The 23,184-nt window shown below is 50.6% G+C and overlaps 1 protein-coding gene across 13 annotated transcripts in view; it reads left to right on the top strand.

The window, feature by feature from the left end:
* The window catches only part of TENM4 (teneurin transmembrane protein 4), a 739,976-nt gene that overhangs the window by 491,685 nt on the left and 225,107 nt on the right, over nucleotides 1-23,184 (top strand). For 10 of the 13 annotated variants that reach the window (XR_009564930.1, XM_060303774.1, XM_060303773.1 and 7 more), the window contains 3 exons: nucleotides 9,170-9,425; nucleotides 19,909-20,007; nucleotides 21,422-21,657. Coding sequence is in view for 12 of the 13 variants with exons in the window: in XM_060303774.1 (XP_060159757.1) it covers nucleotides 9,170-9,425; nucleotides 19,909-20,007; nucleotides 21,422-21,657 (591 nt within the window). In the remaining variant the exon portion in view is untranslated. The remainder of the gene's footprint in view (nucleotides 1-9,169; nucleotides 9,426-19,908; nucleotides 20,008-21,421; nucleotides 21,658-23,184) is intronic. The other 3 variants (XM_060303782.1, XM_060303783.1, XM_060303779.1) reach the window with 1 other exon arrangement.

The following is a 23,184-nucleotide window of genomic DNA, read 5'->3' as shown; positions in this document are numbered from 1 at the left end:
AGGTAAGGCTCCTTATTGATTTGGGACTTAACCTAACAGTTGATGGGTCAGACCATTTTTGAAAAGGGCAGGAAGGTAACAGTGGAAGGAAAGAAAACTTAATTGACAAGCAGAAAGCTTTCCCAGGACAAGTTCTGCCCTAAGCTTTAAGCTGGGGGAAAGCCATGTACCCAGGAAAGATCCCCTGTGGTTGTAGCCGACCTTTCCTGATCGGTCTGTTCAGATTTTACAGGCAGGGACCTCGACTAATCCATCTCTGGGTCTCCAGTATCCAGCACAGGGCTTATGGAGAGTGACCTTTGTGAAAGGAAGGAAAGCAGGGAAGCAGGAGGAGAGGGAGGGAGGAAAGAAGGACCACGTTTCTCTTCCTTCCAGGCCACCTCTCTGCCCTCTTCGGTGCCCAGTCGCACAGCACGATCCAGTCCGCCGACTTGCTGTGCACGTCTTTAGCAAGCAGATGTTCTTTAACGGATTTCCCGGGTTCATCTGCCAAGAATGACTCAGCCTTGCTTTTAGAATTAGAGGGACTCCCACCCCTTCCTCCTCCTGTTTGTCAGTTGGGGAAACCGGAGCTCAGAGAGCTTAAGTGCCTTGCCTCAGGTCACACAGCAATTAGCAGGTGTTAGGGGCAAGCGCAAGAATGAAGTGTACTGGGAGAGAGTTCTTCCGGGTTCAGATGGTGGCCCTGCCACGTTGTTCACTCGCCTGCTTAGAACAGACAGCTTTTGATGCCCTTGGCTTAGATTGTAAATTACCATGACTCTGGAAATAGCAGTGCTGACTATACCTCTCTCTGGCAGAGACTCCTGACTCTGCTCTTTCCTCAACTGTCTGGTGAAGACAGCAGGGTGTCCCTCACCCACACCCCACCCTAGGAGAGCATTCGTTGCTGGATGAGGAATCCTGAGTGCGTTGTAATGAAGCCTGGGCGTTCTGGTTCACTCCTGTGACTACTCTAACATTTGGCTTTAAAAGGCTGGAAGTTGGGGTGAGCCCTCTGAACACCCTTAAAGCTGCCCCTCTGGCTCCAGGTCCTTGCAGGGGGGCTCCAGCCTCTCCCTCTGCTCCCCCCACAGCTCTCCACTCCGAGTGCCCAGGTGTCCCTTAGGGGTCTGCATCCCTCAGCCTGTGGGCCTTTGCTGGTGCCAGCTCCCTGCTCCCTTCCCTTCGTATACCTTCACCCTGTCTCTCCCTCGGTACCCAGTTCAAGGTCTCGCTCTTCCTAGAAGTTTCCCCAGACCACTCTAACTGTAACCCATTATAGCCTTGTGGGATGAGGCTACTGCCTGAGACACTGCCCTGAAGCAGGGCTTCAGAGGATGGGGCCGGGGGTGACCTCAACCTCTTCCCCCTTCCTCCTTCCAGTGTCCTGCTGTGCTAACAATTAGCCAAACCTCTCTGGAAGCCAGGGGCCAAGGGAGCACAGGTGATGGCAGCCCTTACCAGTCACCTCCTGTGACAGAGAGCGAGTGAAACTGGGGATGGGGGTGGAAGCAAACACGGAATAAAATTGTGTATTATTAGCTATTTACCCATCCTAGACTAATTAGCACTAGGCTAACCACTGACTGGATGGCATACCCTTTAGGATCACCTTTAAGATGACCGGTTCCTGTGCATGGCATGCAGCTGTCTTCCCTGGCCCCCTCCTGCCTGCCAAACACCAGGTGTGCTCTCCAGTCATTGGAACAACCAAAAAACAGCCCCTTCCGCATTTCCAGACGGCCCTATTTGGAAAACCACTGCACTGTACAGTGGGGCTTTTGCATTACTTTAAGGCATTGTCCCTTCATTGCTGTTTCTCACATACAAGCACTTTAACAGTCTGAATTCACTCAAAGTGCTGCCCTAAGTGAACGAGGGAGCAGAAAAGCCACACTGTGACCTCACGGTGTCCTTTTTTACTCCCCATCAAGAGCACTGGGAGAGTAGCCTCAGGAAGCTCCAGCCTGCTGCCCCAGCCCCTGTGGGCCCTCCCTGTTTAGAGGCCCTGCACACGGGCCATGACACAGAACCAACAGCACAGCAGTGAAAGTGAACAGAAAGCATGTGTTCAGGGAGAGAACGGATGGGCAGAGAAAACACACAAATGCAGCCCCTGGCCTCGTGCTCAGACCAGTGGTTCCCATTCGGACGCCACTGTTCTTATTCCTTCTGAGGCAATAAGAATAACGCTGATAGCTCTCTCTCTTACACAGGACCCTCCAGTGTGTGAGGTGCTTTCATAGACATTTGACAAGAAACCAAAACTCAGGTTCAGTAAATTGTCCGAGATTATATATAGCTTGGAGGAGGCAGAGCGGAGGCTGGAAGTCAAGCCGTCAGATCCCGGCTGCCGACTGTGGTGACAGAGAGCTCTCTGGCTTCTCTAGATTGGTCGAGGAGGCCAAGGTTCATTAGCTGAGCTCTCAGCACCGCTACTGCCCCATCCCGAGTTAGTGGTAGCCGATGGCATTTTAGTGGAAGCCAAATCACTCTTTCTCTTGGCATTCTCAGGCAGCTGGAGTATTTGTGTTTTATGATAATTAAATACCATCATCCTTCATATCTGACAATCTTTAGGGCCCGATTAATGACTGCAGCGCACGCTTGGTCGTCGTTAACTCTGCGGCCAGGAGACCTTTCGGCGCCTGGCGGCCGTTTCACGGGGTTGGAGGTGGACGCCCAGCCTGGCACCCTTTCTCAGAGCCAGTGCCGGCCTAGATCGCAGAGCTGTTGACACGTTCAGATTCTTTGCCCGAGCCAAAGCTCTGGAAGTTTATGTCTTTTTCTCATGAATGTGCTCTTATAAAAGGGTAACGACGCGCTCCACTGGAGTCTCGCTAGCAGTCAAGCGTCCCACAGGCAGTCTGGGTCCTGCCTGCAGCCTGCCCCCACCTGGTTCATTCTCCACATGGCCGCCAGGAATCTGCCTCAAACACTGGTGTGATCATGGCCCTCCCGCCTCAGAGCCCATCGGAGCGCCCTCCCACCCTCCCGATAAAGGCCAAGTTCTTTTGTTTGGCATCTCCAGGCGACCACCACCCAGACCTGCTCCCAGTGTCTCCACCTGGCCTCCTGCCACTGCTCCTCACAGCCATCCCACAGTAGTTAGAGAAATGCCCAAGCCGGCCTCACGTTCACTCTCTTCTTCTCTCTCTCTGTCGACTCTGGACCCCCACACATGCCTCATCCAATGCCTAGAATAGCCTTTAGACACAGGGCACATGTCGCTTGCCATGAACCCTGCCCCGAGCCTGACAGTCAAGCTGGCAGCCCTCACTGTGCTCCGTTGAGCTCCAGCGGGGCTGCAGTGTAAGGCCAACGAGGATTCTGGGAGCCAGCGCTCGTGGACCGCTCGCCGTGTGATGGGCATCAGTGTGGGCACTTTCCCCGCGTCCACTCCCTCCGTGTACGTAAAGCAGGGTGGTTAAGAGTGTGGGCTCGGGGGCCAGATGCTTGAGTTCAGGTTCTGGCTCCATCTCTCAGTGGTTTAGGAATCTTGGGCAAAGTTCCTAGCCTTTCTGTACATTAGTTTCCTCATCTATAAATTGGGGAGTAATAATAACTAGTACCTTCTTTATAGGGGTGTTATAAGGATTAAATAAACCATTCGGAACCAGTCACATAGAGAGTACTCAATAAATGTTAACTATTATCATCTCATCATAATTACTATCTTGTGTAGTATCTATTGGTGTGTCTTATTTTTACTAAATTGTGAGCAGCTCAAAGTCAGAGACCATATTTCTTTCATCTCTAGATCTGTTTATTCATTTGATGATAGCCCTTCCTTTTATTACATTACTACTGTATACTTATTTTATAGGTGAGGAATTAGAAGCTCAGAGAACTTGAGTGACTCGCCTCAAATCATGTAGCTTGTCAGAGACAGAGCCAAGGTTGAACTTAGGTCTGGGAGGCTCCTGAGCTCCGCTCTGGTACCCCTTTTACATCTGTCCCCCAAACACCAGCTATTTGTCAAGGCCGGGGCTCATCCTTAAAACTCCCCAAGTCCCTGCACACAACACAGGGCTGTTCTATTGCTGATTGATTGAACAACCTCAGGGGCCCTCTCCTCAGGGTACACCCTGAACCCAGGACAGAGCAGCACCCTGGTTTGCTCTGAGATGCTTACCTAACGCAGAAAGGGGCCCTACTCTTTGAGGACATGGAGACCCCGTGTGTCCGGTTTAGTGCTGCGTGGCAGGCTGCAGCCATTCTCACTGCTTCTGATCTGCACGTCGAGCTACAAGCACCTTCCCGAGACCAGGGCTCCTGAAAGCCAATGGGGTTGTCCAGAGTGGGATTCACCTGTAAAAGAAGAGGACCACGTTTCTGCCCGGCGTGTTCCTACTCTTTCTCTCTCCAGGTTTTTTGCTTTGGCACCCCTATTGGAAATGCTGTAGAGTAATCGTCACGGTGACAGTTGAGCACTTTATGCCTTATCCATTCAGCATGGCTTTACCATAACCGTGGAATTAATAGTTACTTTTTTTTTTTTTTGCATTACTGTGTTTCAGGCACTATGCTAAGAACCTTATATATATATATATATATATATATATGTATATATATATATGTGTGTATATATATATGTATATGTATATATATGATCTCACTTACTTCTCATAATGGCTCTGTAAGATGGGCGTTATCTCCATTTAATGATAAGAAAACTGAAGCTCCAGAGAAGTTAAGTATCTTGATCAAGGTCACACAGCTTATAAGTGGCAAAGCCAAACCTTAAACCCAGGGCTGTCTGACGTCAAAGCCTAGTCTCCTTCTATCACCTACTGCTCTGCCCAGCCCACTGAAGAAGCCTCACTATGATCCCAGTTCAGGGAGATGCAGCCCAGAGGCATTTGGTATTCAGGGTTTTTGTGCATATAAAATGAAAAACGTCTGAGGTGTTGGAGGGAACCAGCAACTGTAAATATACGTGAGAACTGGTAGGAAGCAAAAAACCTTCCTGGAAAACCGGGCTTGCAAAACTCAGATAAGCAAGTGGCCTTTACTGACAGAGGTGTGCAATGTAACAGTAAAAATGACTCATACCTGGGCTTGATTCAGAGAGATACTTAGTGGCTGTATCTGCGAAAAGAGGGTATAAATTAGAATTACACCACAGCTTTGCAAATATACCAGTGCTTACTCCCAGGTAGCAGAAGAGAAGCCATTGCTTGTGCAGACAAGAGGTCCACCTACCTGATTTGTTCTCCCTTCTCTGCCCCCCACATTCCATAAATATTTACCGGTGATTTGGGGTGAATGGCGCTGGGGCCCTTCCCCTCAGGGCACAGTAGGGGCTCACTCTGTATTTGGCAGTTGAGCAAAGGATATCCTCCAGAAAGTGGTGACGCAGGAATGTGTGCACCCTTCACAGGTGCACAGACCAAGGACCAGGAAGGTGATGTGAATTACTGGAGGCCACCCAGCCAGTGAGTAGGAACCGCAAGAGAGTTCTTCTCTCTCTTAGGCCATCACTGTCTCATTCACCATTGTATTCCCAGCACCCAGCTTACAGGTCCTGGCACAGAAAGGGGATTCAGTACATGCTGAATGAGTGAATTGGTTCTGAACTCCCTCTAAAGATGAGAGTATAGATTGGGGAGGATAAGGGGAGAAAAGAAGGCCTCTCCTCTCTGTCTTCCCTCCTGGCCATAGGAGCAGAAAGGAGTCTCCGTTCAGACCAGAGAAAACATTTGCTCCTTGGGAAGGCCATGTCTTTTTTGGGGTTATGAGTGCACTCCCATTGCTGAGCCCCCAAACACAGAGCCTTTCCCTGGGAAACCTGGGAGACATCAGAATCCCCTTTCCTACTGTTCTCAGAATGGAAGGGAAAGAGAGAGCCCAGCTGAAGCATCTGGGACTCTGGTTCCAGGCAAGTAAGTAAAGGGCTGTATGGACCCCTGGCCTAGAGAGCCCAGGTGGCCTGCTGTCATTTTGGGCATACAAAAATCCTCCCCACCAGCCTTACCCTTCTGGACAGATTGCCCAGACCACTCACAAGAGCCACTTGCTCAAGAAACCTACATTGAGCATCTGCTTCATCTAGGACCTGTGATCAACAGCACAGAGGGAGCAGGGATTTTTATACCTACTAGAGGAGGCAAGGTGGGGACATAAGTATGCATGCTCTGGGGGAGACAGAAAAGGTGAGCCGTCTAGGTTACCTGCTGTGTTAGCGTTCAGTGGAGGAAAAGCGAACTTTGGAGGAGGGTAGATCAAGGAAGGCTTTCTGGAAGGGGTGGCAATTGAGCTGAGCTTCAAAAAATAGAACGGATTTGGACCAGGACATTCCTTATCCCCGTAGGAGAATTTCCTTTTAGACGCTTATACTTAAAATCTCATCATTTCAGGACTCTTGGCAGTGCTATCAAGCCAGAGGCGGGCATCCTACTTAGTCACAAAGCTAGTGTCTGTAGGCTTGCAGGTCAGCCTGCCCTGACCCAGACCTCAGATGCTTGCTCTCTTCACTGAGGGTTTTTTTCTTGCCTTTGGCCATGGACTGAGACGGTCAAGCAGGTATCTGTGTTTTATGCAAAGGCACCATGGTTTGGTAGACAGAATTCAGGCTGTGGGTTAGTAAGGACCACTCACTAGTTTTGTAAGCCTCAGCTTCCTCGTCTGTAAAATGGGAATGATAATCATGCCGCCCTCTAGGAGCTGCTGTGAGCATTAGAAAGGTTCAGGCTGTGAAAGCACACTTAGTATGTGCTCAAGTACATGGCAGCAACTGTTAATATCAATTAGGTAAAATGCCATGGGAAGGTTGACTCCTAGCGATGGGCCAGGGGCAAGGACTAGGTCACCCTTCTCTGCCGGCCTCCTGATAACCACTGGACAGTAATGCCCTGGACTGAAAGGCCAGGGGTAGGGAGGGACCCTCAACCAACCCAGGAGGCCGCTTCTGCTGCTGGCTTCTTTTCCAGGCTCCACATGTCTCCATTAAAATGCTGCCTGAGGACAGGTGGACCAAACAAATGACCCTGCATATTCTCGCTTTCTCCCTGGTCCAAGGGTGTCTGTTCTCTGCCTGTTCTACTGGCTCCCAGGTTCTCTCCCTTCCCATCAAGGGGCATCTCTGTTGGCAGATCTTCTGGTCCAGGACCACAGCATGGTACATCTTCAGAGGGTACCATTCATATTCTGTGGCCTTCCTGGAGACCATCTTCATTGGAGTGGCAATGTTAGCCACTCTGTGGCCCAGCAGATCTCTTGGCCTCTGAGAGAAAGGTATGGAGTATACAGGGAGGGAGCTGATGAGAGATGAGGCTGGAAAGCCAGGCGTGGATCAAATTCTAAAGGGCTTGGTAGATCCCATGTGGCCTTTATCCTGAAAATGGTTCGTAGGAAGGAAGTGATTTGCTCACATGCGTTTCTGTTTCTTTTTCCCTTCTATTGCTACCCAGCCCCACTCCCACCAGATTTGCTTTATAACTCGTTGGCATAAAAGACTGGGTTACATAAAAAGCAGAGAGCGACGCATCTTCCACTAAAAGTAGCCGTAACACTGATAGTGCCTCACGCTTGATGGTACTTGATGGTTTCCAGAAGGCTGTCTGCTGAGCCAAGGAAGAGCACAGCCTTTGGAATGTCATACCTGTCTTGGTGTGGATCCCATATTCACTGACTCTCAGTCCTCTCTGTGAAATACAGGCTTCTCGAGAGGAACAAGTGACCTGGGATACTTTGTAGACTGTGAACTTGAGAAATGTTTCCTTCCCATTGATTGCCTCATTTGATATCACTGTAGCTCTGAGGTTCCCTTAATAAACTCTTTCCCCCATTTTACAGATGATAAAACTGGGCTCAAAGAGGTAACGTGACATGTGCATGGTGGTCTTAGTCTTAGGCCTTTTTTTCTTTTTCTTTTTTTTAAAATTTTTATTGGAGTATAGTTGATTTACAATGTTGTGTTAGTTTCAGGTATACAGCAAAGTGAATCAGTTATACATATACATATATCCACTCTTTTTTAGATTCTTTTCCCATATAGGTCATTACAAAATACTGAGTTCCCTGTGCTATACAGTAGGTCCTTATTAGTTATCTATTTTATATATAGTAGTTTGTATGTGTCAATCTCAAATGTAAGTTGGTACAACCATTATGGAGAACAGTATGGAGGTTCCTTAAACAACTAAGTATAGAACTACCATATGATCCAGCAATTCCACTCCTGGGCATATATCCATAGAAAACCATAATTAGAAAAGATACATGCACCCCAGTGTTCATTGCAGCAGTACTTACAATAGCCAAGACACGGAAGCAGCCTAAATGTCCATCAGCAGAGGAATGGATAAAGAAGGTGTCGTGCATATAAATATATTTAATAGATATAAATAAAATTTGTCTCTTAATTCTCTCACCTGTAAAATGGAGATACAGACAGTACCTGCTTTGTAGTGGGTCGTGAGGATAAGCTGAATTAACACAGGTAGAGGGCTCGGAATAGTGCCTGGCACATAGTAAGGGCTCAAGAGATGTTAGTGGTGGTTTTTAATCCCCCCCAGACTCATTCCCTTTAGTCAAAAGTCACCTGAGGCCATCACTGTCTGTGTGACCTAAAGTTTCACCACTGCCTCCAAATACACAGGCCACAGCGCCCTTCCTGGCTTTACGTGTTCTCAGATTTATCACCATCTCGGTAAACTGTGTATTAACTTATCTTGTATTTTTCACTTGCTGTGTACCATTGTGTGTAATTGGTGATGCTCACATTTTAGCACACGTCTGAATCACCTGGAGCGTTTGTGGAATCAGATTAATGGACCCCACCCAAGATTCATGGCTCAGTAACTCTGGGGCAGGGCCCAAGAATTTTCATTTCGAAACAATTCCCAGGTGATGTTGAAGTTACTGATTCTAGCCATACCCTAAAAGTACCAAAGAAACAGCAGGAAGCTGATGACATGGGAGGCTAGTCTTTCTTTTTTTTTTTAATCTTATTATCTCTCGTACGAAAATGTCAGCTCAGTGGGGACAGGAGTTTTGTCTGCTTTTCTCCTTGATGTATCTCAGCAGCTAGAAGAGCAGGTGCTCAATAAGTGCCTGTCGGGTACCTGTGTATTGACCGCCTGACTGTGTCCGGTTTGCCAGTGCCTGCGGCTGGCCCGGCTGCTGCCGCGCGGTCCCCGTGGGGTCGTCCCCGCCCCGCTGACTGCGTGTGTTTGTGCCCTAGATCCCCCGGGTGGCCTGCAGAACCACCCTCGGCTCCGGACACCGCCGCTGCCGCTCTCGCACGCCCACACCCCTAACCAGCACCACGCGGCCTCCGTTAGCTCCCTGAACCGGGGCAACTTCACTCCGAGGAGCAACCCAAGCCCGGCCCCCACGGATCACTCGCTCTCCGGAGAGCCCGCGTCCGGGAGCGCGCAGGAGCCGGCCCACGCCCAGGACAACTGGCTGCTCAACAGCAACATCCCGCTGGAGACCAGGTGCGGGGCGCGGGGCGGCCGCGGGGTGCGGGATGGCCGGGCTGAGACCCTCGGGCTCTGGAGGGGCCCCGCTGTGTGCCCGCCACCTGGCCCGGCCCGGGCGGCTGGGGTCTGGGCCGCAGCGTAGGGATACGAGGAGGGCGGTGGGATGATGTAGGGGAGAGAGAGCTGGGGCTTGGGAATCAAGCAGCCCTGAAGTTCAGGGCGAACCTGCTGCTTACTGAAGGTATGACCTTGCTCAACTTGCTGACCCCCTTTGTGCCTCACTTTAATACCCCACGGGGATGCTGCTCACTGGAGAAGGCTGTTGTAACAGTAGATGAGAGCTGATGTGTGTGAGCAGGGCTGTCACGTGGCAGAGAGCAGGCTCCCAGCCTTTGATTTGGGCCCACACCTCTGCTTTTCCCTAGCGCGACTTGGTCACCCTCCGCCTGGCGTGGACTTGCCTGGCCTGCGGTGGGTGCTCGGTGGCTGCCATCGCCCCTCACCTCCTCTCCTCCTCTCCTTCTGGCCTAGCCCCTCTATACCCAAAGCCCTAATAATCCCTAACATTGATACATTTGAGTTTTAGTTACAAGGGCTTTCATATGTGGGATATGATAGAATCCTCACAACTTTAGGGAATAGGTATTACTATTGTGATCCCACTTAAGAGACTTGGAAGCTGAGACTCAAAAAGGCTAGGCAGTCCGTGCACGGCTGAGATTTGAACCCAGGTGGCCCAGCTTCCGGGTGCAGTGCTGTCTCCCTACACCACCAACCGTATCCTCCTGGCCTGGACCCCTCTGCCTCTCCCTTCTTCCAGCCTCCTTGAATGCTTTCGGCTCAGGGATTTCAGTCCCCCTCTGTTCATAGCCTTCTTCCTTCCCTTTGCTAAGCCACTATTTTTCCCAAACAGAAGGGATTTTTTTAAGGTTATAAAAACCATACAAACCCACTGGAGAAAACACAGAAAGATATGAAGACGAAAGGTAGATGTACCCATAATCCTACCACTCTGAGATAAGCGCTCTTGGCTTCGGGGGACATAGCCTTTTCCTGTTTTCTCTAAACTGAGGATGAAGTGTCCCAGGCTGGACATTTGGAAGCTCTTTCTCAAAGAGAAACAGTTCTCAAAGTAGTGGGAAACAAAGATTTTCTCAAACTCCTGTTCCTTATCTGGGAAGAGGACAAAAGTCATACCACATTTGAGGAAGTGAAATTAATCTGTACGTGGAAGGCGTACCCATCTGACTCTGCCTGGCACATGACGGTGATATTCCCACACTGAGCTAGTGGGTCCAGTGAGAGAAAATCAACATCCTTTTGTGCCATTTTACTCCTGTAGAATCATTTTTCCAAAAGCAAATTTCTCACAGATGTGGCCCAACCTGCCCCCGGTCTCTTAATTAATATGTCTCTGTTGACAGTCTTCAAGATCATGTGTGACTTTTCCCTGCGCGCCTCCTTTGCTCTCTTCACGGACACAGTCAGATAATTGTATGTCTTCCTACCCAGAGTAGCTTAATTAGATCTCCATTATTTCCAAAGTGCTTATTGAATGACAGCACATGGTTGGTTGAAAGAAGCCAGCAAGTAATCGATGGTTCTGATTCCCGGCATGGAGCGTGGCAGCTACTCCCTCTGCTTAGATGTTCATTCTTCTCACATAGGATCAAAGTAGGTGGTTCTCGTCCCGGGGCGGAGCGACCCTTCTGCGGCCTCCCAGTCTCCCGAGATTCTGAGCCAAGGAGCTGCGGCTGCCTTTCCTTGTTGTCGGCCACTGTGCTTTTTCTATGTCCTGTTTTCTTCTTCCCCTGCTGCTAGAAAGGGTATTCTGGGGCTTGGGGAAAAAAAAAAAAAAAAAAAAGTAGGTGGCTCTCCAGGTTTTTCAAGGGAAAGGAAGATAAAGGACCAGCAGCAGGGACGTTCTCCTGATGGTTAGTTTGAGACGTGAATGTGGTCCCAGCTTAAGTCTCTTGCCTCGTTAGCCAGTGCCCACATGCCTGTCTGACCCTCTCTTCTCCCACATCCATTGCTCAAACCACATGGAACTTTGTTTTCTTTTTTCTTATACTTTATCATTCAACTCATGTTCTGTAGAGCAGTTAGGAAATGGAAATAAGCAAGAAAAGAAAGTCACCCATATCTACCACCAAATGGTAATCATTGTTAACATGTTGGTGTATACTCATGTTTATATAACATTTTCTTGCTTTTCTAAATCCATTCACATATATAACATGATTATGTAAATGTAATATTCAGCATATGTGTGTATATGTGAGTGTACATATATGTGTATTTATCAGTATTCCATCAAATCCCCAGGCCTTTCATGCCCCTGTGTCTTTGCACATACTCTGCACAACTCTCTGCCAGAGTCACCTTCCTCCTCACTTCTTGGTCTAGCAGAGTCCTTGAAGACCCAGATGAAATGTTTGAGGAAGGTTTCTGCTGTGACCTCAGAGTTCTGTGCATCTAAAGATAGCCTAAAACTGGGCTTCCCTGGTGGCGCAGTGGTTGAGAGTCCACCTGCCCATGCAGGTCCGGGAAGATCCCACATGCCGCAGAGCTGCTGGGCCCGTGAGCCATGGCCGCTGAGCCTGCGCGTCCGGAGCCTGTGCTCCGCAACGGGAGAGGCCACAACAGTGAGAGGGGCGCGTACCGCAAAAAAAAAAAAAAAAAGAAAAAGCCTGAAACTGGGAGAGGTGCCTGATACAGTGGATAAAACAATCAGAATTCTAGATCTTCATACCAACTGGTTGACAGCACAAAACTAACAAGGTATAGTTTAAGAGGGATCAGTGTCAAGTCTGGCAGATAGAATCAAAAGTAATTGTGATCAGCTTGGTGAGGTGGGAAGGATGTGGGCTTTAGATCAGGTGGATGTGGATTCCTACCTTGGCTGTAGTGCTTACTAGCTGGACAGCCTCCTTAACGTCTCTAAACCTTGATGTCGCCATTTGTAAATTGGGTTAAGAATTCATGCCTGTTGGGCTGGGAGTAAATGAAATGTATGAGAAACACACAGCACAGTGCCCGGCATTAAAATACATGCTATAAAAGCCGTTTCCATTTTTGCCATATATACCTGCTCCCCATACCAACCCTGTGAAGAAAAAAGTCATTCAAAAATATTTATTAAGCTCCTACTCACTAGAAGAATTGAGAGGAAATCACAGGTTCTATCTCTTGTCTGCTTGGAAGAAGTGAGTTTGGCCCTGATGTTCTGAGGGCATCAGTGATGGTCCACTCACTGTAGCGAGTTGTTCAAAGCACAGATTTCAGGGTCAGACACACCCTATGCTCAGACCCCCCACCCCCACCCCAGTGCTCACTAGCTGTGGACCTAGATCTTATAAGTCTTCGTCTCTAAAAGGGAGAAAATATTAGCAAATTCCTGTTCTGATGATCTATTGCCACATAACAAACTACCCAAAACTTACTGGTTTAAAAAACACCAGTTGATTGTACTTCATAGTGTGAATCAGCAGTTCAGGAAGAGCTCAGCTGGGCTGGTCTTCTGCTCCACGTGGGATAGACTGGGGTCAATCAGTGGTATTTGGCTCTTGGCTGGTCTGGTCTGAAGGATCCAAGATGGCTTCACTCACGTGCCTGACACCTTGGGGGAGACAGCTGGAAAGCTAGGCTCGGTAGGGCCCCTCTCCTTCTGATGTGGTCTCAGGGTCTCTCCACATGGCCTTCCCTGCAGGGAACTGTACTTTGTCCTCAGCAGCTCAAGGCTCCACTGCACTGAGACAAGAAGCCGTTGATCCTCCTAAACGGCTTGGCCTGGAACTGGCACGGTGTCACTTTTGCCATATTCTGTTGGTCAGAGCAGTCACAGGCCAGCCAGCTTCAAGGGACGGACAGTAGACCCCACTTCTCAAAGGGAGAGGTGCCAAGAATTTTCATCCACCTTGAATCTACCAAACTGCCTCCTAAGGTTGTTGGAGCGGTTACATAAAATAACGCCTGCACATGTCTTAGCACACCGTACGTGCTCAACTGCTTATCATGTAGTACTTGTTGTCCAGTAAATATTCACGCAGTGCCTACTGTGTGCCTGAGACATTTAAGAGAATAGACTCTTGCAGTAGGATAGAGATAAGCACAGGAGATGTGTTCTAATTGCCTCGGGATCCCCAGCACACAACACAGCCTTGCCACCTGCTGGGGGCTTGACAGATACTAACACACGGGTGAAATGAATGAGTGAATGAATGATGGAACAAATGAATGGATACATATACTCACCTGAGACTTGAGTGGGGCACAGAGAAGACTTCCCAACGGACCTGGTGCTGTGTGACTGTGTCGAAAAGCAGGATTCCCCAGGGAGAGGCAGGAAGGAAAGGAGGGCCTGGAGAGGCACAGCCTGAGCAGAGCCCTAGAAGCCCCAGAGAGCAGGGCCTGTTTGAGACCGTTGTCCTAAACAGCTTTGCCAAGCACCACCAGAACAGGGGGCCTCCTGATGCCAGAGAAACAGCCACAGACCCTTCCCTAATTGCCACACTGAGTTTCTGTTGAGAGTCTAAAATAAATAGCTGAGCAAATACCATAACAGCTGGTAGAATGACCAGGGGGGAATTCAGTTGCATGCTGGAAGGAAAAGGAAGGCTAGCAGAAGGACGAAGGAGAGAGAGGGCCTGGGTAACCCACTCCTTTCTCTGCCCCCGCTGTGCTTCTGACACTCCCCCAGGGTGACTGAGTCCCCCAAGGAGGAGATCGAGTCTACCTGTGCTCCCCAGAGCTGGGGTTTGATATTGCTTTAAGCCCTGCAGGTGCATCTGTGGTCCATTCTGGTGGGAGCCATGTGTTCAGGATCCCCTAAAACCTGATCCACTTCTTTCACACTCTGCAGCATCAGACGCGTAATTGATTCCACAGAGACTGCCTGATTAATAAACCATCAGGCTCCTGTCGGATGAAGGGGAAGCTGGAGCAGAAGGCTGCCAGACCTCAGCTCTAACTCATGTGATCTCAGGCCTGGTTTGGGAGCCTGGGGGCCACTTTGTGGTCATACTCAATTTGGGGAACAGCTCTGCCTACCCTCAGGGATGGGAGACTATCCCGTGGTCTCCAGCCCTGACGCGCTTCCCAGAATGGCACACGGTGTCTGCTGGTACGCCAGGCCAGCCCCTGAGCATCGCAGGGAACTGGGAAGGACAGTCGTCCCTGTCATTGGTGATTCCGTCACAGACATGCATAAGATACAGCCACTGCCACATAAGAAGCTGGAGGTCTAGGGAGGGAGGCAGACCCATAGGTGAATGAATGGGGACAGGGCTGTCTGGATGATGCTGTGAGAGGAGAGGAGAGGGTGTGGCTCCCTCGGCTTGGAAGCCTCAAATAACAATCATAACAAACATTCAGAGAGCCCTTACTGGGTGCTCTGATGAGCTCCCAACCGAGGAAGCTCATTAGAGACTCAGGGCCCAGGGTTTTTACTGGGGGCTGGTCACACAGACATCACCTGCCGGCAAGTACCCCAAATCCAGACTCCCAGAAGGAAAGCAGGTGTTCAGCATAAACCATATTGTTTGTACAAATAAAACTCAGTGAGTCAGCCTCTCTTATCAGTTGATGGTGGGAACCCTCCTGAACCCTGAGCTCTCAGACACCAGCCAAGGGCCAACCTTATAAGCAAGCCTTTCGAAGGACAGCAGTCAGGACTGCTATCTTAACTCTTCTGCACAGAAAGGTGGTCTTATTATCCTCCTCACTTTAGAGGTGAAGAATCTGAAGAACAGAAAGCTTAAGCCACTTGCCTAAGGAGGCACAGTCAGCAAATGGCAGGGCCAGGAGCCGTGCCCAGGCCGGCTGACTCTGGAGCTTCTGCCCCTAACCACTGTCCAGCACTGCCTTCCTGATTATTAAAGGTAGCCTCTTGGGGCATGCATTAGTAGAATCTGCAGGGAGAGAGGAATTCTGAGATGAGGGGCAGTTGTGCAAAGGCCAGGAGGGAGCTTGGCCTTTTGGAGAGAGAATCAAGAGTTCGGTGAAGTGGGAGCTGCAGGGGCTTCCCAGTGGAGATGACAGTAAATGGGGGTCCCTGGTGGAGGACCTTGAGTTCCATGAACAGGAGGTTGCACTTTTCCCCGTGGGCATGGGGGCTGGGGGTGGTAGAAGCTGCCAACATCTTGCAAATCGAGACTGACGTCATGAGATTGGCAGGGAAGACCTGGTTCATTTTTGTTTCTTTGTTCATCCATTTGTTCACATGCCAGCTCCGTAACTAACGCTAAGTGTGGTCTTGGGCAAGTCTCTTAACACCCCGCACACCTTGGCACGGGTGGGGGTCTGCAGAGTGTGGGGTGTGATCCCTGCCTGTCCTGCTCTACCGGGTGGCTGTCCCAGGGCTTAGCGGGTGGAAACATGGTCCAGGACAGTGGGCTCATGGTGAGAAGCTGGGCTGCTGAACAGGGCAGTCCCGGAAGAACTACTGGCCACTGCAGCTTCCCAGCCACTTCCTTCCCCAAAGCCATGCATTTTGTGCTTGGGAGGCAAGCTCAACCGGCCCTGGGTCAGAGAGGTGGAACCCTGCAGCTCAGGGACTGGCCCAGGGCCCCCCCTCAGGCTTAGAGGGGAGCCAGTCCCCTCCCTCTCTAAGAAGAGCTTTAAGAGCAGTCTAGCACTACACTGCAGTTCCTTCCCCAAGCCAGCGGCAACTCTTTCCTCACAGGCAGCTTGGGGCTGTGAGGCGGGAGAGATCTGAGTTTGAGTCCCATCTCTAGCTTTCCACTGCCGTGTGATCTTAGGCTGTCACTTAACTTATCTGGGCCTCAGTTTCCATATCTGTAAAGTGAGTTAACAACACCCACCAACGTGAGGTCAGATGAATCCAGTGGCCGTACCTGGGCTCCCAGCAGCAGTGGCTGGAGACCCTGCAGGACTGTGACCCAAGGAGGGCTCAGCAGCGCAGGTTCCCCGTCAGGAAATCCTCATCACTTCTGTGTTTCAGAAGAACCAGAAACCCAGAGTGCTGGAGGCAGAGATAGACAGGAAATTTAGTAGGGAGCCTTGAACTGGGAGTCTGGACACCCGGGTTTTCGTTCCAGCTCTGCCACTGACTTGCTGTGTGGATGGGAGCAGGACACATGTCTCTCTGGGTCTTGGTTTTCTCAGCAGTCAAATGAGACCTAATAATTTGACCCAGAACTCAGTTTTGAAAGTACAGAATGAGGCTTACTATTTCAAGGCAATAATAGCATCTGAATAGGCAGCATTTCAGCAAGTGCTCATGTCACCCCAAACTCCCAAGTGATCTAAATGATTAACATCCAAGTTAGCCTGGGTGTGGACGCTCTTTCAGGAAATCGTATGCACTCTATCACTCTAGAAACCCTTTGTTCTCTTGCATTGCCTCTCCCCTTGTTTGAATAGATCTGTACTTTGAGGAGATACTTGTCTGCTCTCTCTTTTTAAATAACTGTTTCCTTTTGAATTACAAAATTAAAAATTAAAATCACTCTTGATCCGGACAGTGGAAAATCCCCACTGTTAACATTTTCATCTTTATCCTTTGTCTTTTTTCCCTGAATGTATTTATCTATTTGTTTCTGATGCATCCTAAGTATAGATTTGACTCTCTGAGAGCATAGTCCTTACCTAGCGATGCAGGCCAGACTCCTACACGTTCTGGCGAGCGTGCCACGCAGCCACCCTCAGGCCCTAGGGCGACAGCAAGAACTCATCCCTGGGGCCCCCGGACAGGGGCAGTTAGGGCCTGCTCAGGCTGGGCTGTATAGACTATAAGAAGGCTGAAAATTTCCTCGTGAAATGCAGGGAATAGATGAAATAATAATAAAACATCACCTGTGCTACCCTCAATTAAACGCCAACTGCGTGCTAGCGCTATGCCAGCACGCTTACCTTTGTATACCTCATCGTCTGCAGTATTCGGCCGATGTTACATGAGTGCCTGCTTCCACGTGTCAGGGGCTCTTCTAGACTCTGGGCACACGGGCAGAGAATACGACCTGAGATTTCTACCCTCATGAAACTAAATGGCATTAGGAAAAAGCACAATAAGCGTATTAGACACACACACACAGACACACACGCACGCTTGCACACATACGTATACCTTCGTGTGTGTGTGCATGTCTAGTGCTATGTGGGAATCTAAAGCAGTGCAGGGGGCCAGTGGGTGACTAGAAAGAGCAGGGCGGGAGCTTTTATAGTTAGGGTGAGAAGGGAGGCACTGGTCTGTGCAGATATTTGGGGGCACGTGATTCAGGCAAGTAGCAGCAAAGGCTTAGCCTGTTGGAGAAACAGCGAGGAGGCCAGGGTAGCACAGAAAATGAGGTTGGAGAGGTAGCAGTGGGTCGGATCTTACAAGATCTTGTGGGCTCCAGTAAGGACTATGGTTTTATTCCTGTGATGCCATTGGAGGGATGAGAGCAGGGCAGTGACACGAGCCAGGTGATACTTCAGGAGAAGTATCATCTGGATTTCTAACGAGAGTGAGTCTCCTGGCTTATGAATGATCAGAGAGACAGACTCACCTGCTTGAGGTCCCGGGGCATGATGGAAGCAGACCCTGCTGACCCCGGGGCCTGTGTACCTCCCACTGTGTCACAAGACCTCCCATCGGGAGGCCATCTGTCTGGGGGCAGAAATGGGGCTACTCTGAGGGACTCCCCTGCAGGAACTCCCAGGCTCTGTGGGATGCCCCGGGGTAGTGAACTCTATCAGAACCGCCTGCCACGCAGGCTGCTGGACCCAGACTGCTTCAGGATCCTCTCAAAGGGAAGGTCCCCACCAGCACGGCGGTACTTAGAGGCCCGGCTGCAAAACAGTGTTGCCTGTACCCAGGAGTGCCCACGAAATGGTGCTCTGCGGTAGTACTTACAACCCCTCGCGTTGGTCCGTGAGGCCGGCCAGGGGCAAAGCCACAGGCTCGGCAGCGACCCAGGATTACAGGCAGGGAGGGCCTGAGCCCTGGCGTCAGACAAACTCAGGCTGCCGTCAAGCTCTGCCGCTTGTTTACTGTACAGTAGGACCTTAGGAGTGCGACTTCTCCAAGCCTTGCCGTGCCAGCCCGCAAAACAGAGATGATGGCAGAGACTTCGTAGGTTGTTGTGAAGAGGAAGATTTACACTGGATAATAGTTGCAGAGTTCTAGACAGTGAAAAGCATATGGTGGATGTAGGGTAGGTAGTCGCTCTTATAGTTAGCATTAGTACTTCTGTAATCTTTGTTTAGCCCTTGAAAAGCTCCCAACATTCCTCAGTTGGTCCTATAGCAACCTGTGAGCTTAGTATTATTAGCCCCATTTTACAGATGAAAAAAGTAGTATAAGATTAGAAGAGGTTAAAGAAGTGTTTACACAAAGTCACACAGCACGAAAGCGGCAGAAAAGGGACTTGAATTTAGGTTTTCCGGTTCTTACGACCTGGTCAAAGTCAGAAGGATGGTCCCTGGCAGGGCTGGGCGTGAAAGGTAGCTTTCTGCAGTCAGTCCTTCGCTTGGGCACACACAGCAGGCTGCATCCACCACCGGCTTCTTCGAAATGATTCAAGGAAGGTGGCGGCAATCCTGAAATATCAGAAAACAGGATCCCATGCACTCATGTGTGAGTGACGCCACTTAGCAGGCACGGTTGAGACTAAAATAGCTAGTGTGTCTACCTGCGTCCTGGGTCCCGAAACGCTGCACTGCCCTCAGTGCATGTGGAGGGACAAAAGAGCCTCCGCCTCTGTCTCTGTGGGGTGCCAGCCTCGCCAATCTGTCATCACCCAGGTCCCTGCACTGCCGAAGGACCCTGACGCTCCAGTATCATCACTGCTTGGGGACTTGTGAGAAATGCAGGTCCCCAGGCCCCCAACACCTACTGACCCCGAATTTCTGGGGCTGGGTCTCAGCAAAGCACAGCCCTCCAGAGGATTCTGGTGCTTACGCAAGTTTGAAAACCACAGCTTTAGAAGCAAATGGCCCAAAATGCTTGTCTGTCTTTTTCCTTTGGACAAGCAAAGTATGCATCGCTGGCTGTTGTTAAAGCAGACGTAGGCAGGGTGACGTAGAGGAGAAAGCACGGGCTTCGGAACAGATAAACTTGCGCTCAAATTCCTGCTTTGAGCCTTGCTAGCTGGTAGCCTTGGCTGGCCCTGGGACCTCTCCACATCTCCATTTCCTCGTCTGTAGAATGGGGATGACACTGCCTTCCTTGCACTGCCTCTTTTGAAGACTTGAGGTAAATGGCTATAACATGCCTAGCTCAGCACCTGAGCCGCAGTCAGTCTTCACCAGTCAGATCTGTGATTTGATGCACACAGCTGGCAGACATACAGGTTTGTATGGAGAATACTCCCTCCAGACGCCCCGGGCCAGGCAGACCCCGGGCGCTTGTGGCTTGCAGGCAGACCCATCGCCTGGAAACTGCATCCTGTTGGTCTCACGCACAGCTGTACCCGTCAGCCACTTTGTGTGTTTCTCTACTCTCCCCCTTCATTGATGCATGACTCATTGCTTCATTCATGTCTCCATGTGTGCATAGAAACCTAGGCAAGCAGCCATTCCTAGGGACATTGCAGGACAACCTCATTGAGATGGACATTCTCAGCGCCTCCCGCCATGATGGGTCTTACAGTGATGGGTAGGTGACATCCCCATGCTTCTCCTGTCTGTGTGTGCTCTCCCTGTGGCTCCTGCACTTGCATGCAGACTCTGAGACCTTTCCCTGGGATCTCCTGGGGGAAGTGATGAGGCCATGTTGCATGCCCATCCCCAAGTCCATGTTCAGCTTGCAAGAGTTTATCCTTGGAATACACTGTCCCCCGGCATATTAACAGCAGTCCTGTTAATATGACGCTCCTGGCATCTCATTGGCTGCCTCTGCCATTCTGAAAGCCATCTCACGTAGCAGCTTTTATGCAGCACAGGCCCTGTATTGTGTGTATGCTGGCCCTGAGTATGTATTCTGTGGCCTGAGTCATCTTGCACCCCAGCAGGGTACAAGATTCCTCTAAGTATTACCTTTGACCCCAAGACTTCAGGGGCATGCAGTGCAACCAGTGCACCCCGTTTCCCAGGCTGTGTCCCAGTCCTCTCGTGGCCGTGGTTAAAGCCAAGCTGTGGAGGACTTCCTGGCACTTAGTTTGGCCAAACCATGTGCTTTGACCTTGCCGTGCGGCCCTCAAGACCGTAGCCAGGCTGCAGTTGCCCATCTGTCCCCTCCCATGGCTTTTACCAAGGGCTTGGAAGGCAGCAGACTGGCTTTTAAAATTGAAGTATCTTTTTTTAAAGATTTATTATTTATTTATTTATATTTGCCTGCGACGCGTGGGATCTTAGTTCCCTGACCAGGGATCGAACCCGCATCCCCTGCATTGTAAGGCAGATTCTTTACCACTGGACCACCAGGGAAGTCCCAGCAGACTGGCTTTTGAGGAGAGTGCTTAGAAGGCGTTTGCTGCCATTGGCTGTGTAGCAGCCACTAGGGGACTCGTGACCATGGCAGAGCTTAGTGGTGGTTTCTTGGTTCCCACTCCTACCAAAACCACCTTTAAAACGATTGGTATTTTATTCCTCCACCACGGTACAAAGTCAAAGGACATATTGGAGGGAGACGGAATTTTTTCGGTTTCGTAATCTCCAGGGGGGCAGAACAGGATTTTAGACACGTTCCAAGTTACTGCAGTAATTTTAGAAAACATCTAGTTTATTCCCCAAGAAGCAGCATCCCAGCCCCATCCCTTCCCAGGAAAAGGATCTCAACACTCAGCCTTCTGTCCAGTTGGTAACACCTTCCGCCTTGGCTTGGGTGGGTTCCCCATGGGGAGGGCTGTCCCATCCGTGTTTCGTGGAAACGTGTCTTCGTGTGCCCTGTTTTATGGTCTGGTACATGATTCTCTGTTTTTCTGTCCCTCCGTCTCCTCCGTGCTGATTCTCTCTCTCTCTCCCCAGGCTCCTCTGCATGCTTCTTCTACTGCTGCCTGCATCCTCAGGTCAGTGTGGGCTCCTGGTGAGTCGTCAGCCCCTGACGCCCTCTGGCTTCTCTCCATCCACAGGCACTTCCTCTTCAAGCCGGGAGGCACCTCCCCACTCTTCTGCACCACGTCGCCGGGGTACCCTCTGACGTCCAGCACCGTGTACTCACCTCCGCCCCGACCCCTGCCCCGTAGCACCTTCTCGCGACCGGCCTTCAACCTGAAGAAGCCCTCCAAGTACTGTAACTGGAAGTGCGCGGCCCTGAGCGCCATTGCCATCTCAGCCACGCTGGTCGTCCTGCTGGCGTACTTTGTGGGTAAGCACCTCCCTCACCCCAGCTTCCCCTGGGTCCCCTTTGGCCCATAGGGCAGTGACCGAGACACCTGTGGGCATGAAGGCACCTTGCCAGCACGGCAGTCAGAGCTTGCAGGGTGAGCCGCTCAGCCCTGGATCACTGGCCTGGCCTGCACCCGCCCCCCTCCCCCTGCCCTGACTATCCAGGTCAGCTCTCAGGGCCCTCTCTCTCATGCTCCTGCACGTATACCAGGGAGGAAGCTCTGCGTCGGCTCTCTCGTGTGGTGGAGGCCTGGCATCAGGCAAAAGCACTCACCAAGACCGGCTTTTGACGTGGTGGTCATCTGTGACGTGAGTGTCATAGATGGGAGTCCCTAGAAATGAAATGACAAGTTGGGCAGCTGAACAGGAGGCTGGCCTCTCCTGTTGGTGCCACAGCGAGGAGCAGGAAGGAGGCAGGGCGCCCTGGGGTTGGAGACAAACTGCCAAAGGTCAGAGTGTGTGACCTCAAGCCAGACGGCATGTCCGAAGGTGGCGGTCGGGCAGGGCCATCTGTGGGGAGCCAAGGTCGAGTGTCAGAAAGGGTCCCAGGGAGCAGTTAGAGCTGCCTGAGCGAGCGCAGAGACCCAGAGCAGCACTGATCGGCCTTCCTACCGGACCCCAGGGCACGTCCGTGATGTAAGAAACTCCTCCGGACCCACTGCCCCGCTTGCGATGCCTCCCACTGTGCGCTCTTTTGACTTACTTGCAGCACAGTCTGGTTTTCTGCTTCAGACCCCTGTGTTTGGTCTTTGGTCCGCTCCCAGGAAAGCTATTAATCTGAAGAGATCTCGGGATGTTGTGCAGAGTCTGCTGCCTCTATGAAAATCAGCCTCTTAGTAAAGGCATCCAGCGGGGTGGGCTTAACCCTCTGTCCTTTCCAGCCTTCAAATTCTATAATTCTAAGATTTAAGGTAGGTCAGACCAGCTTGAGAAGGCCTCGAACCCACGCTAAGGCATTCTGAGGTTATTCTATCGGCAAAGGGAACCTTTTAGTATAAGCCCAATAAATAGAAATGGAACTAGCTGGCAGAAGCCAAAGGAAGACCGAGTGCCGCCCATTGTGAAAAAGAACTTAGCGACAAGCAAAGTCATCGTGGATGGAAAAGAACTGTCTTGAGAGGTCTGGCTCCCACTTGTTCGGGATGCGGAGAAGGGGTTCAAGCATGGTTGGGGGTTTGGGTGATGTAAGCTGTAAGGTTACTTCCCTTTCAAGATCTTTGAATTAAATAAAAACAAGTAACTAGGAAAACGATAGCCCTGCAAACAAGGAGGTCTCCTTAAACATCTCGAGGTATAATAAGCCTCGTCTGGTATCCGGGGTCTCTTTTCCCCCTGTGAAGATTGGCTTACAGAATTTCACGGCATCAGGGTCAGGTTGGCATACGTGTTTATCTATTCTTCTGTCTGATTGATTAGCTGTCGCCACCTAGAAAGCTGTGTTGAGAAGGATCCCAAGGCTATATTCAGACTCGATGGAAAAGAGTCTCTGTGATTGATTATTGATGTC

The sequence above is a fragment of the Globicephala melas genome, chromosome 8 (genome assembly GCF_963455315.2).
Source record: "Globicephala melas chromosome 8, mGloMel1.2, whole genome shotgun sequence".
Classification (NCBI taxonomy): domain Eukaryota; kingdom Metazoa; phylum Chordata; class Mammalia; order Artiodactyla; family Delphinidae; genus Globicephala; species Globicephala melas.
Note: the sequence above shows the minus strand (reverse complement) of the source record. Positions and strands in the feature narration are given on the sequence as shown.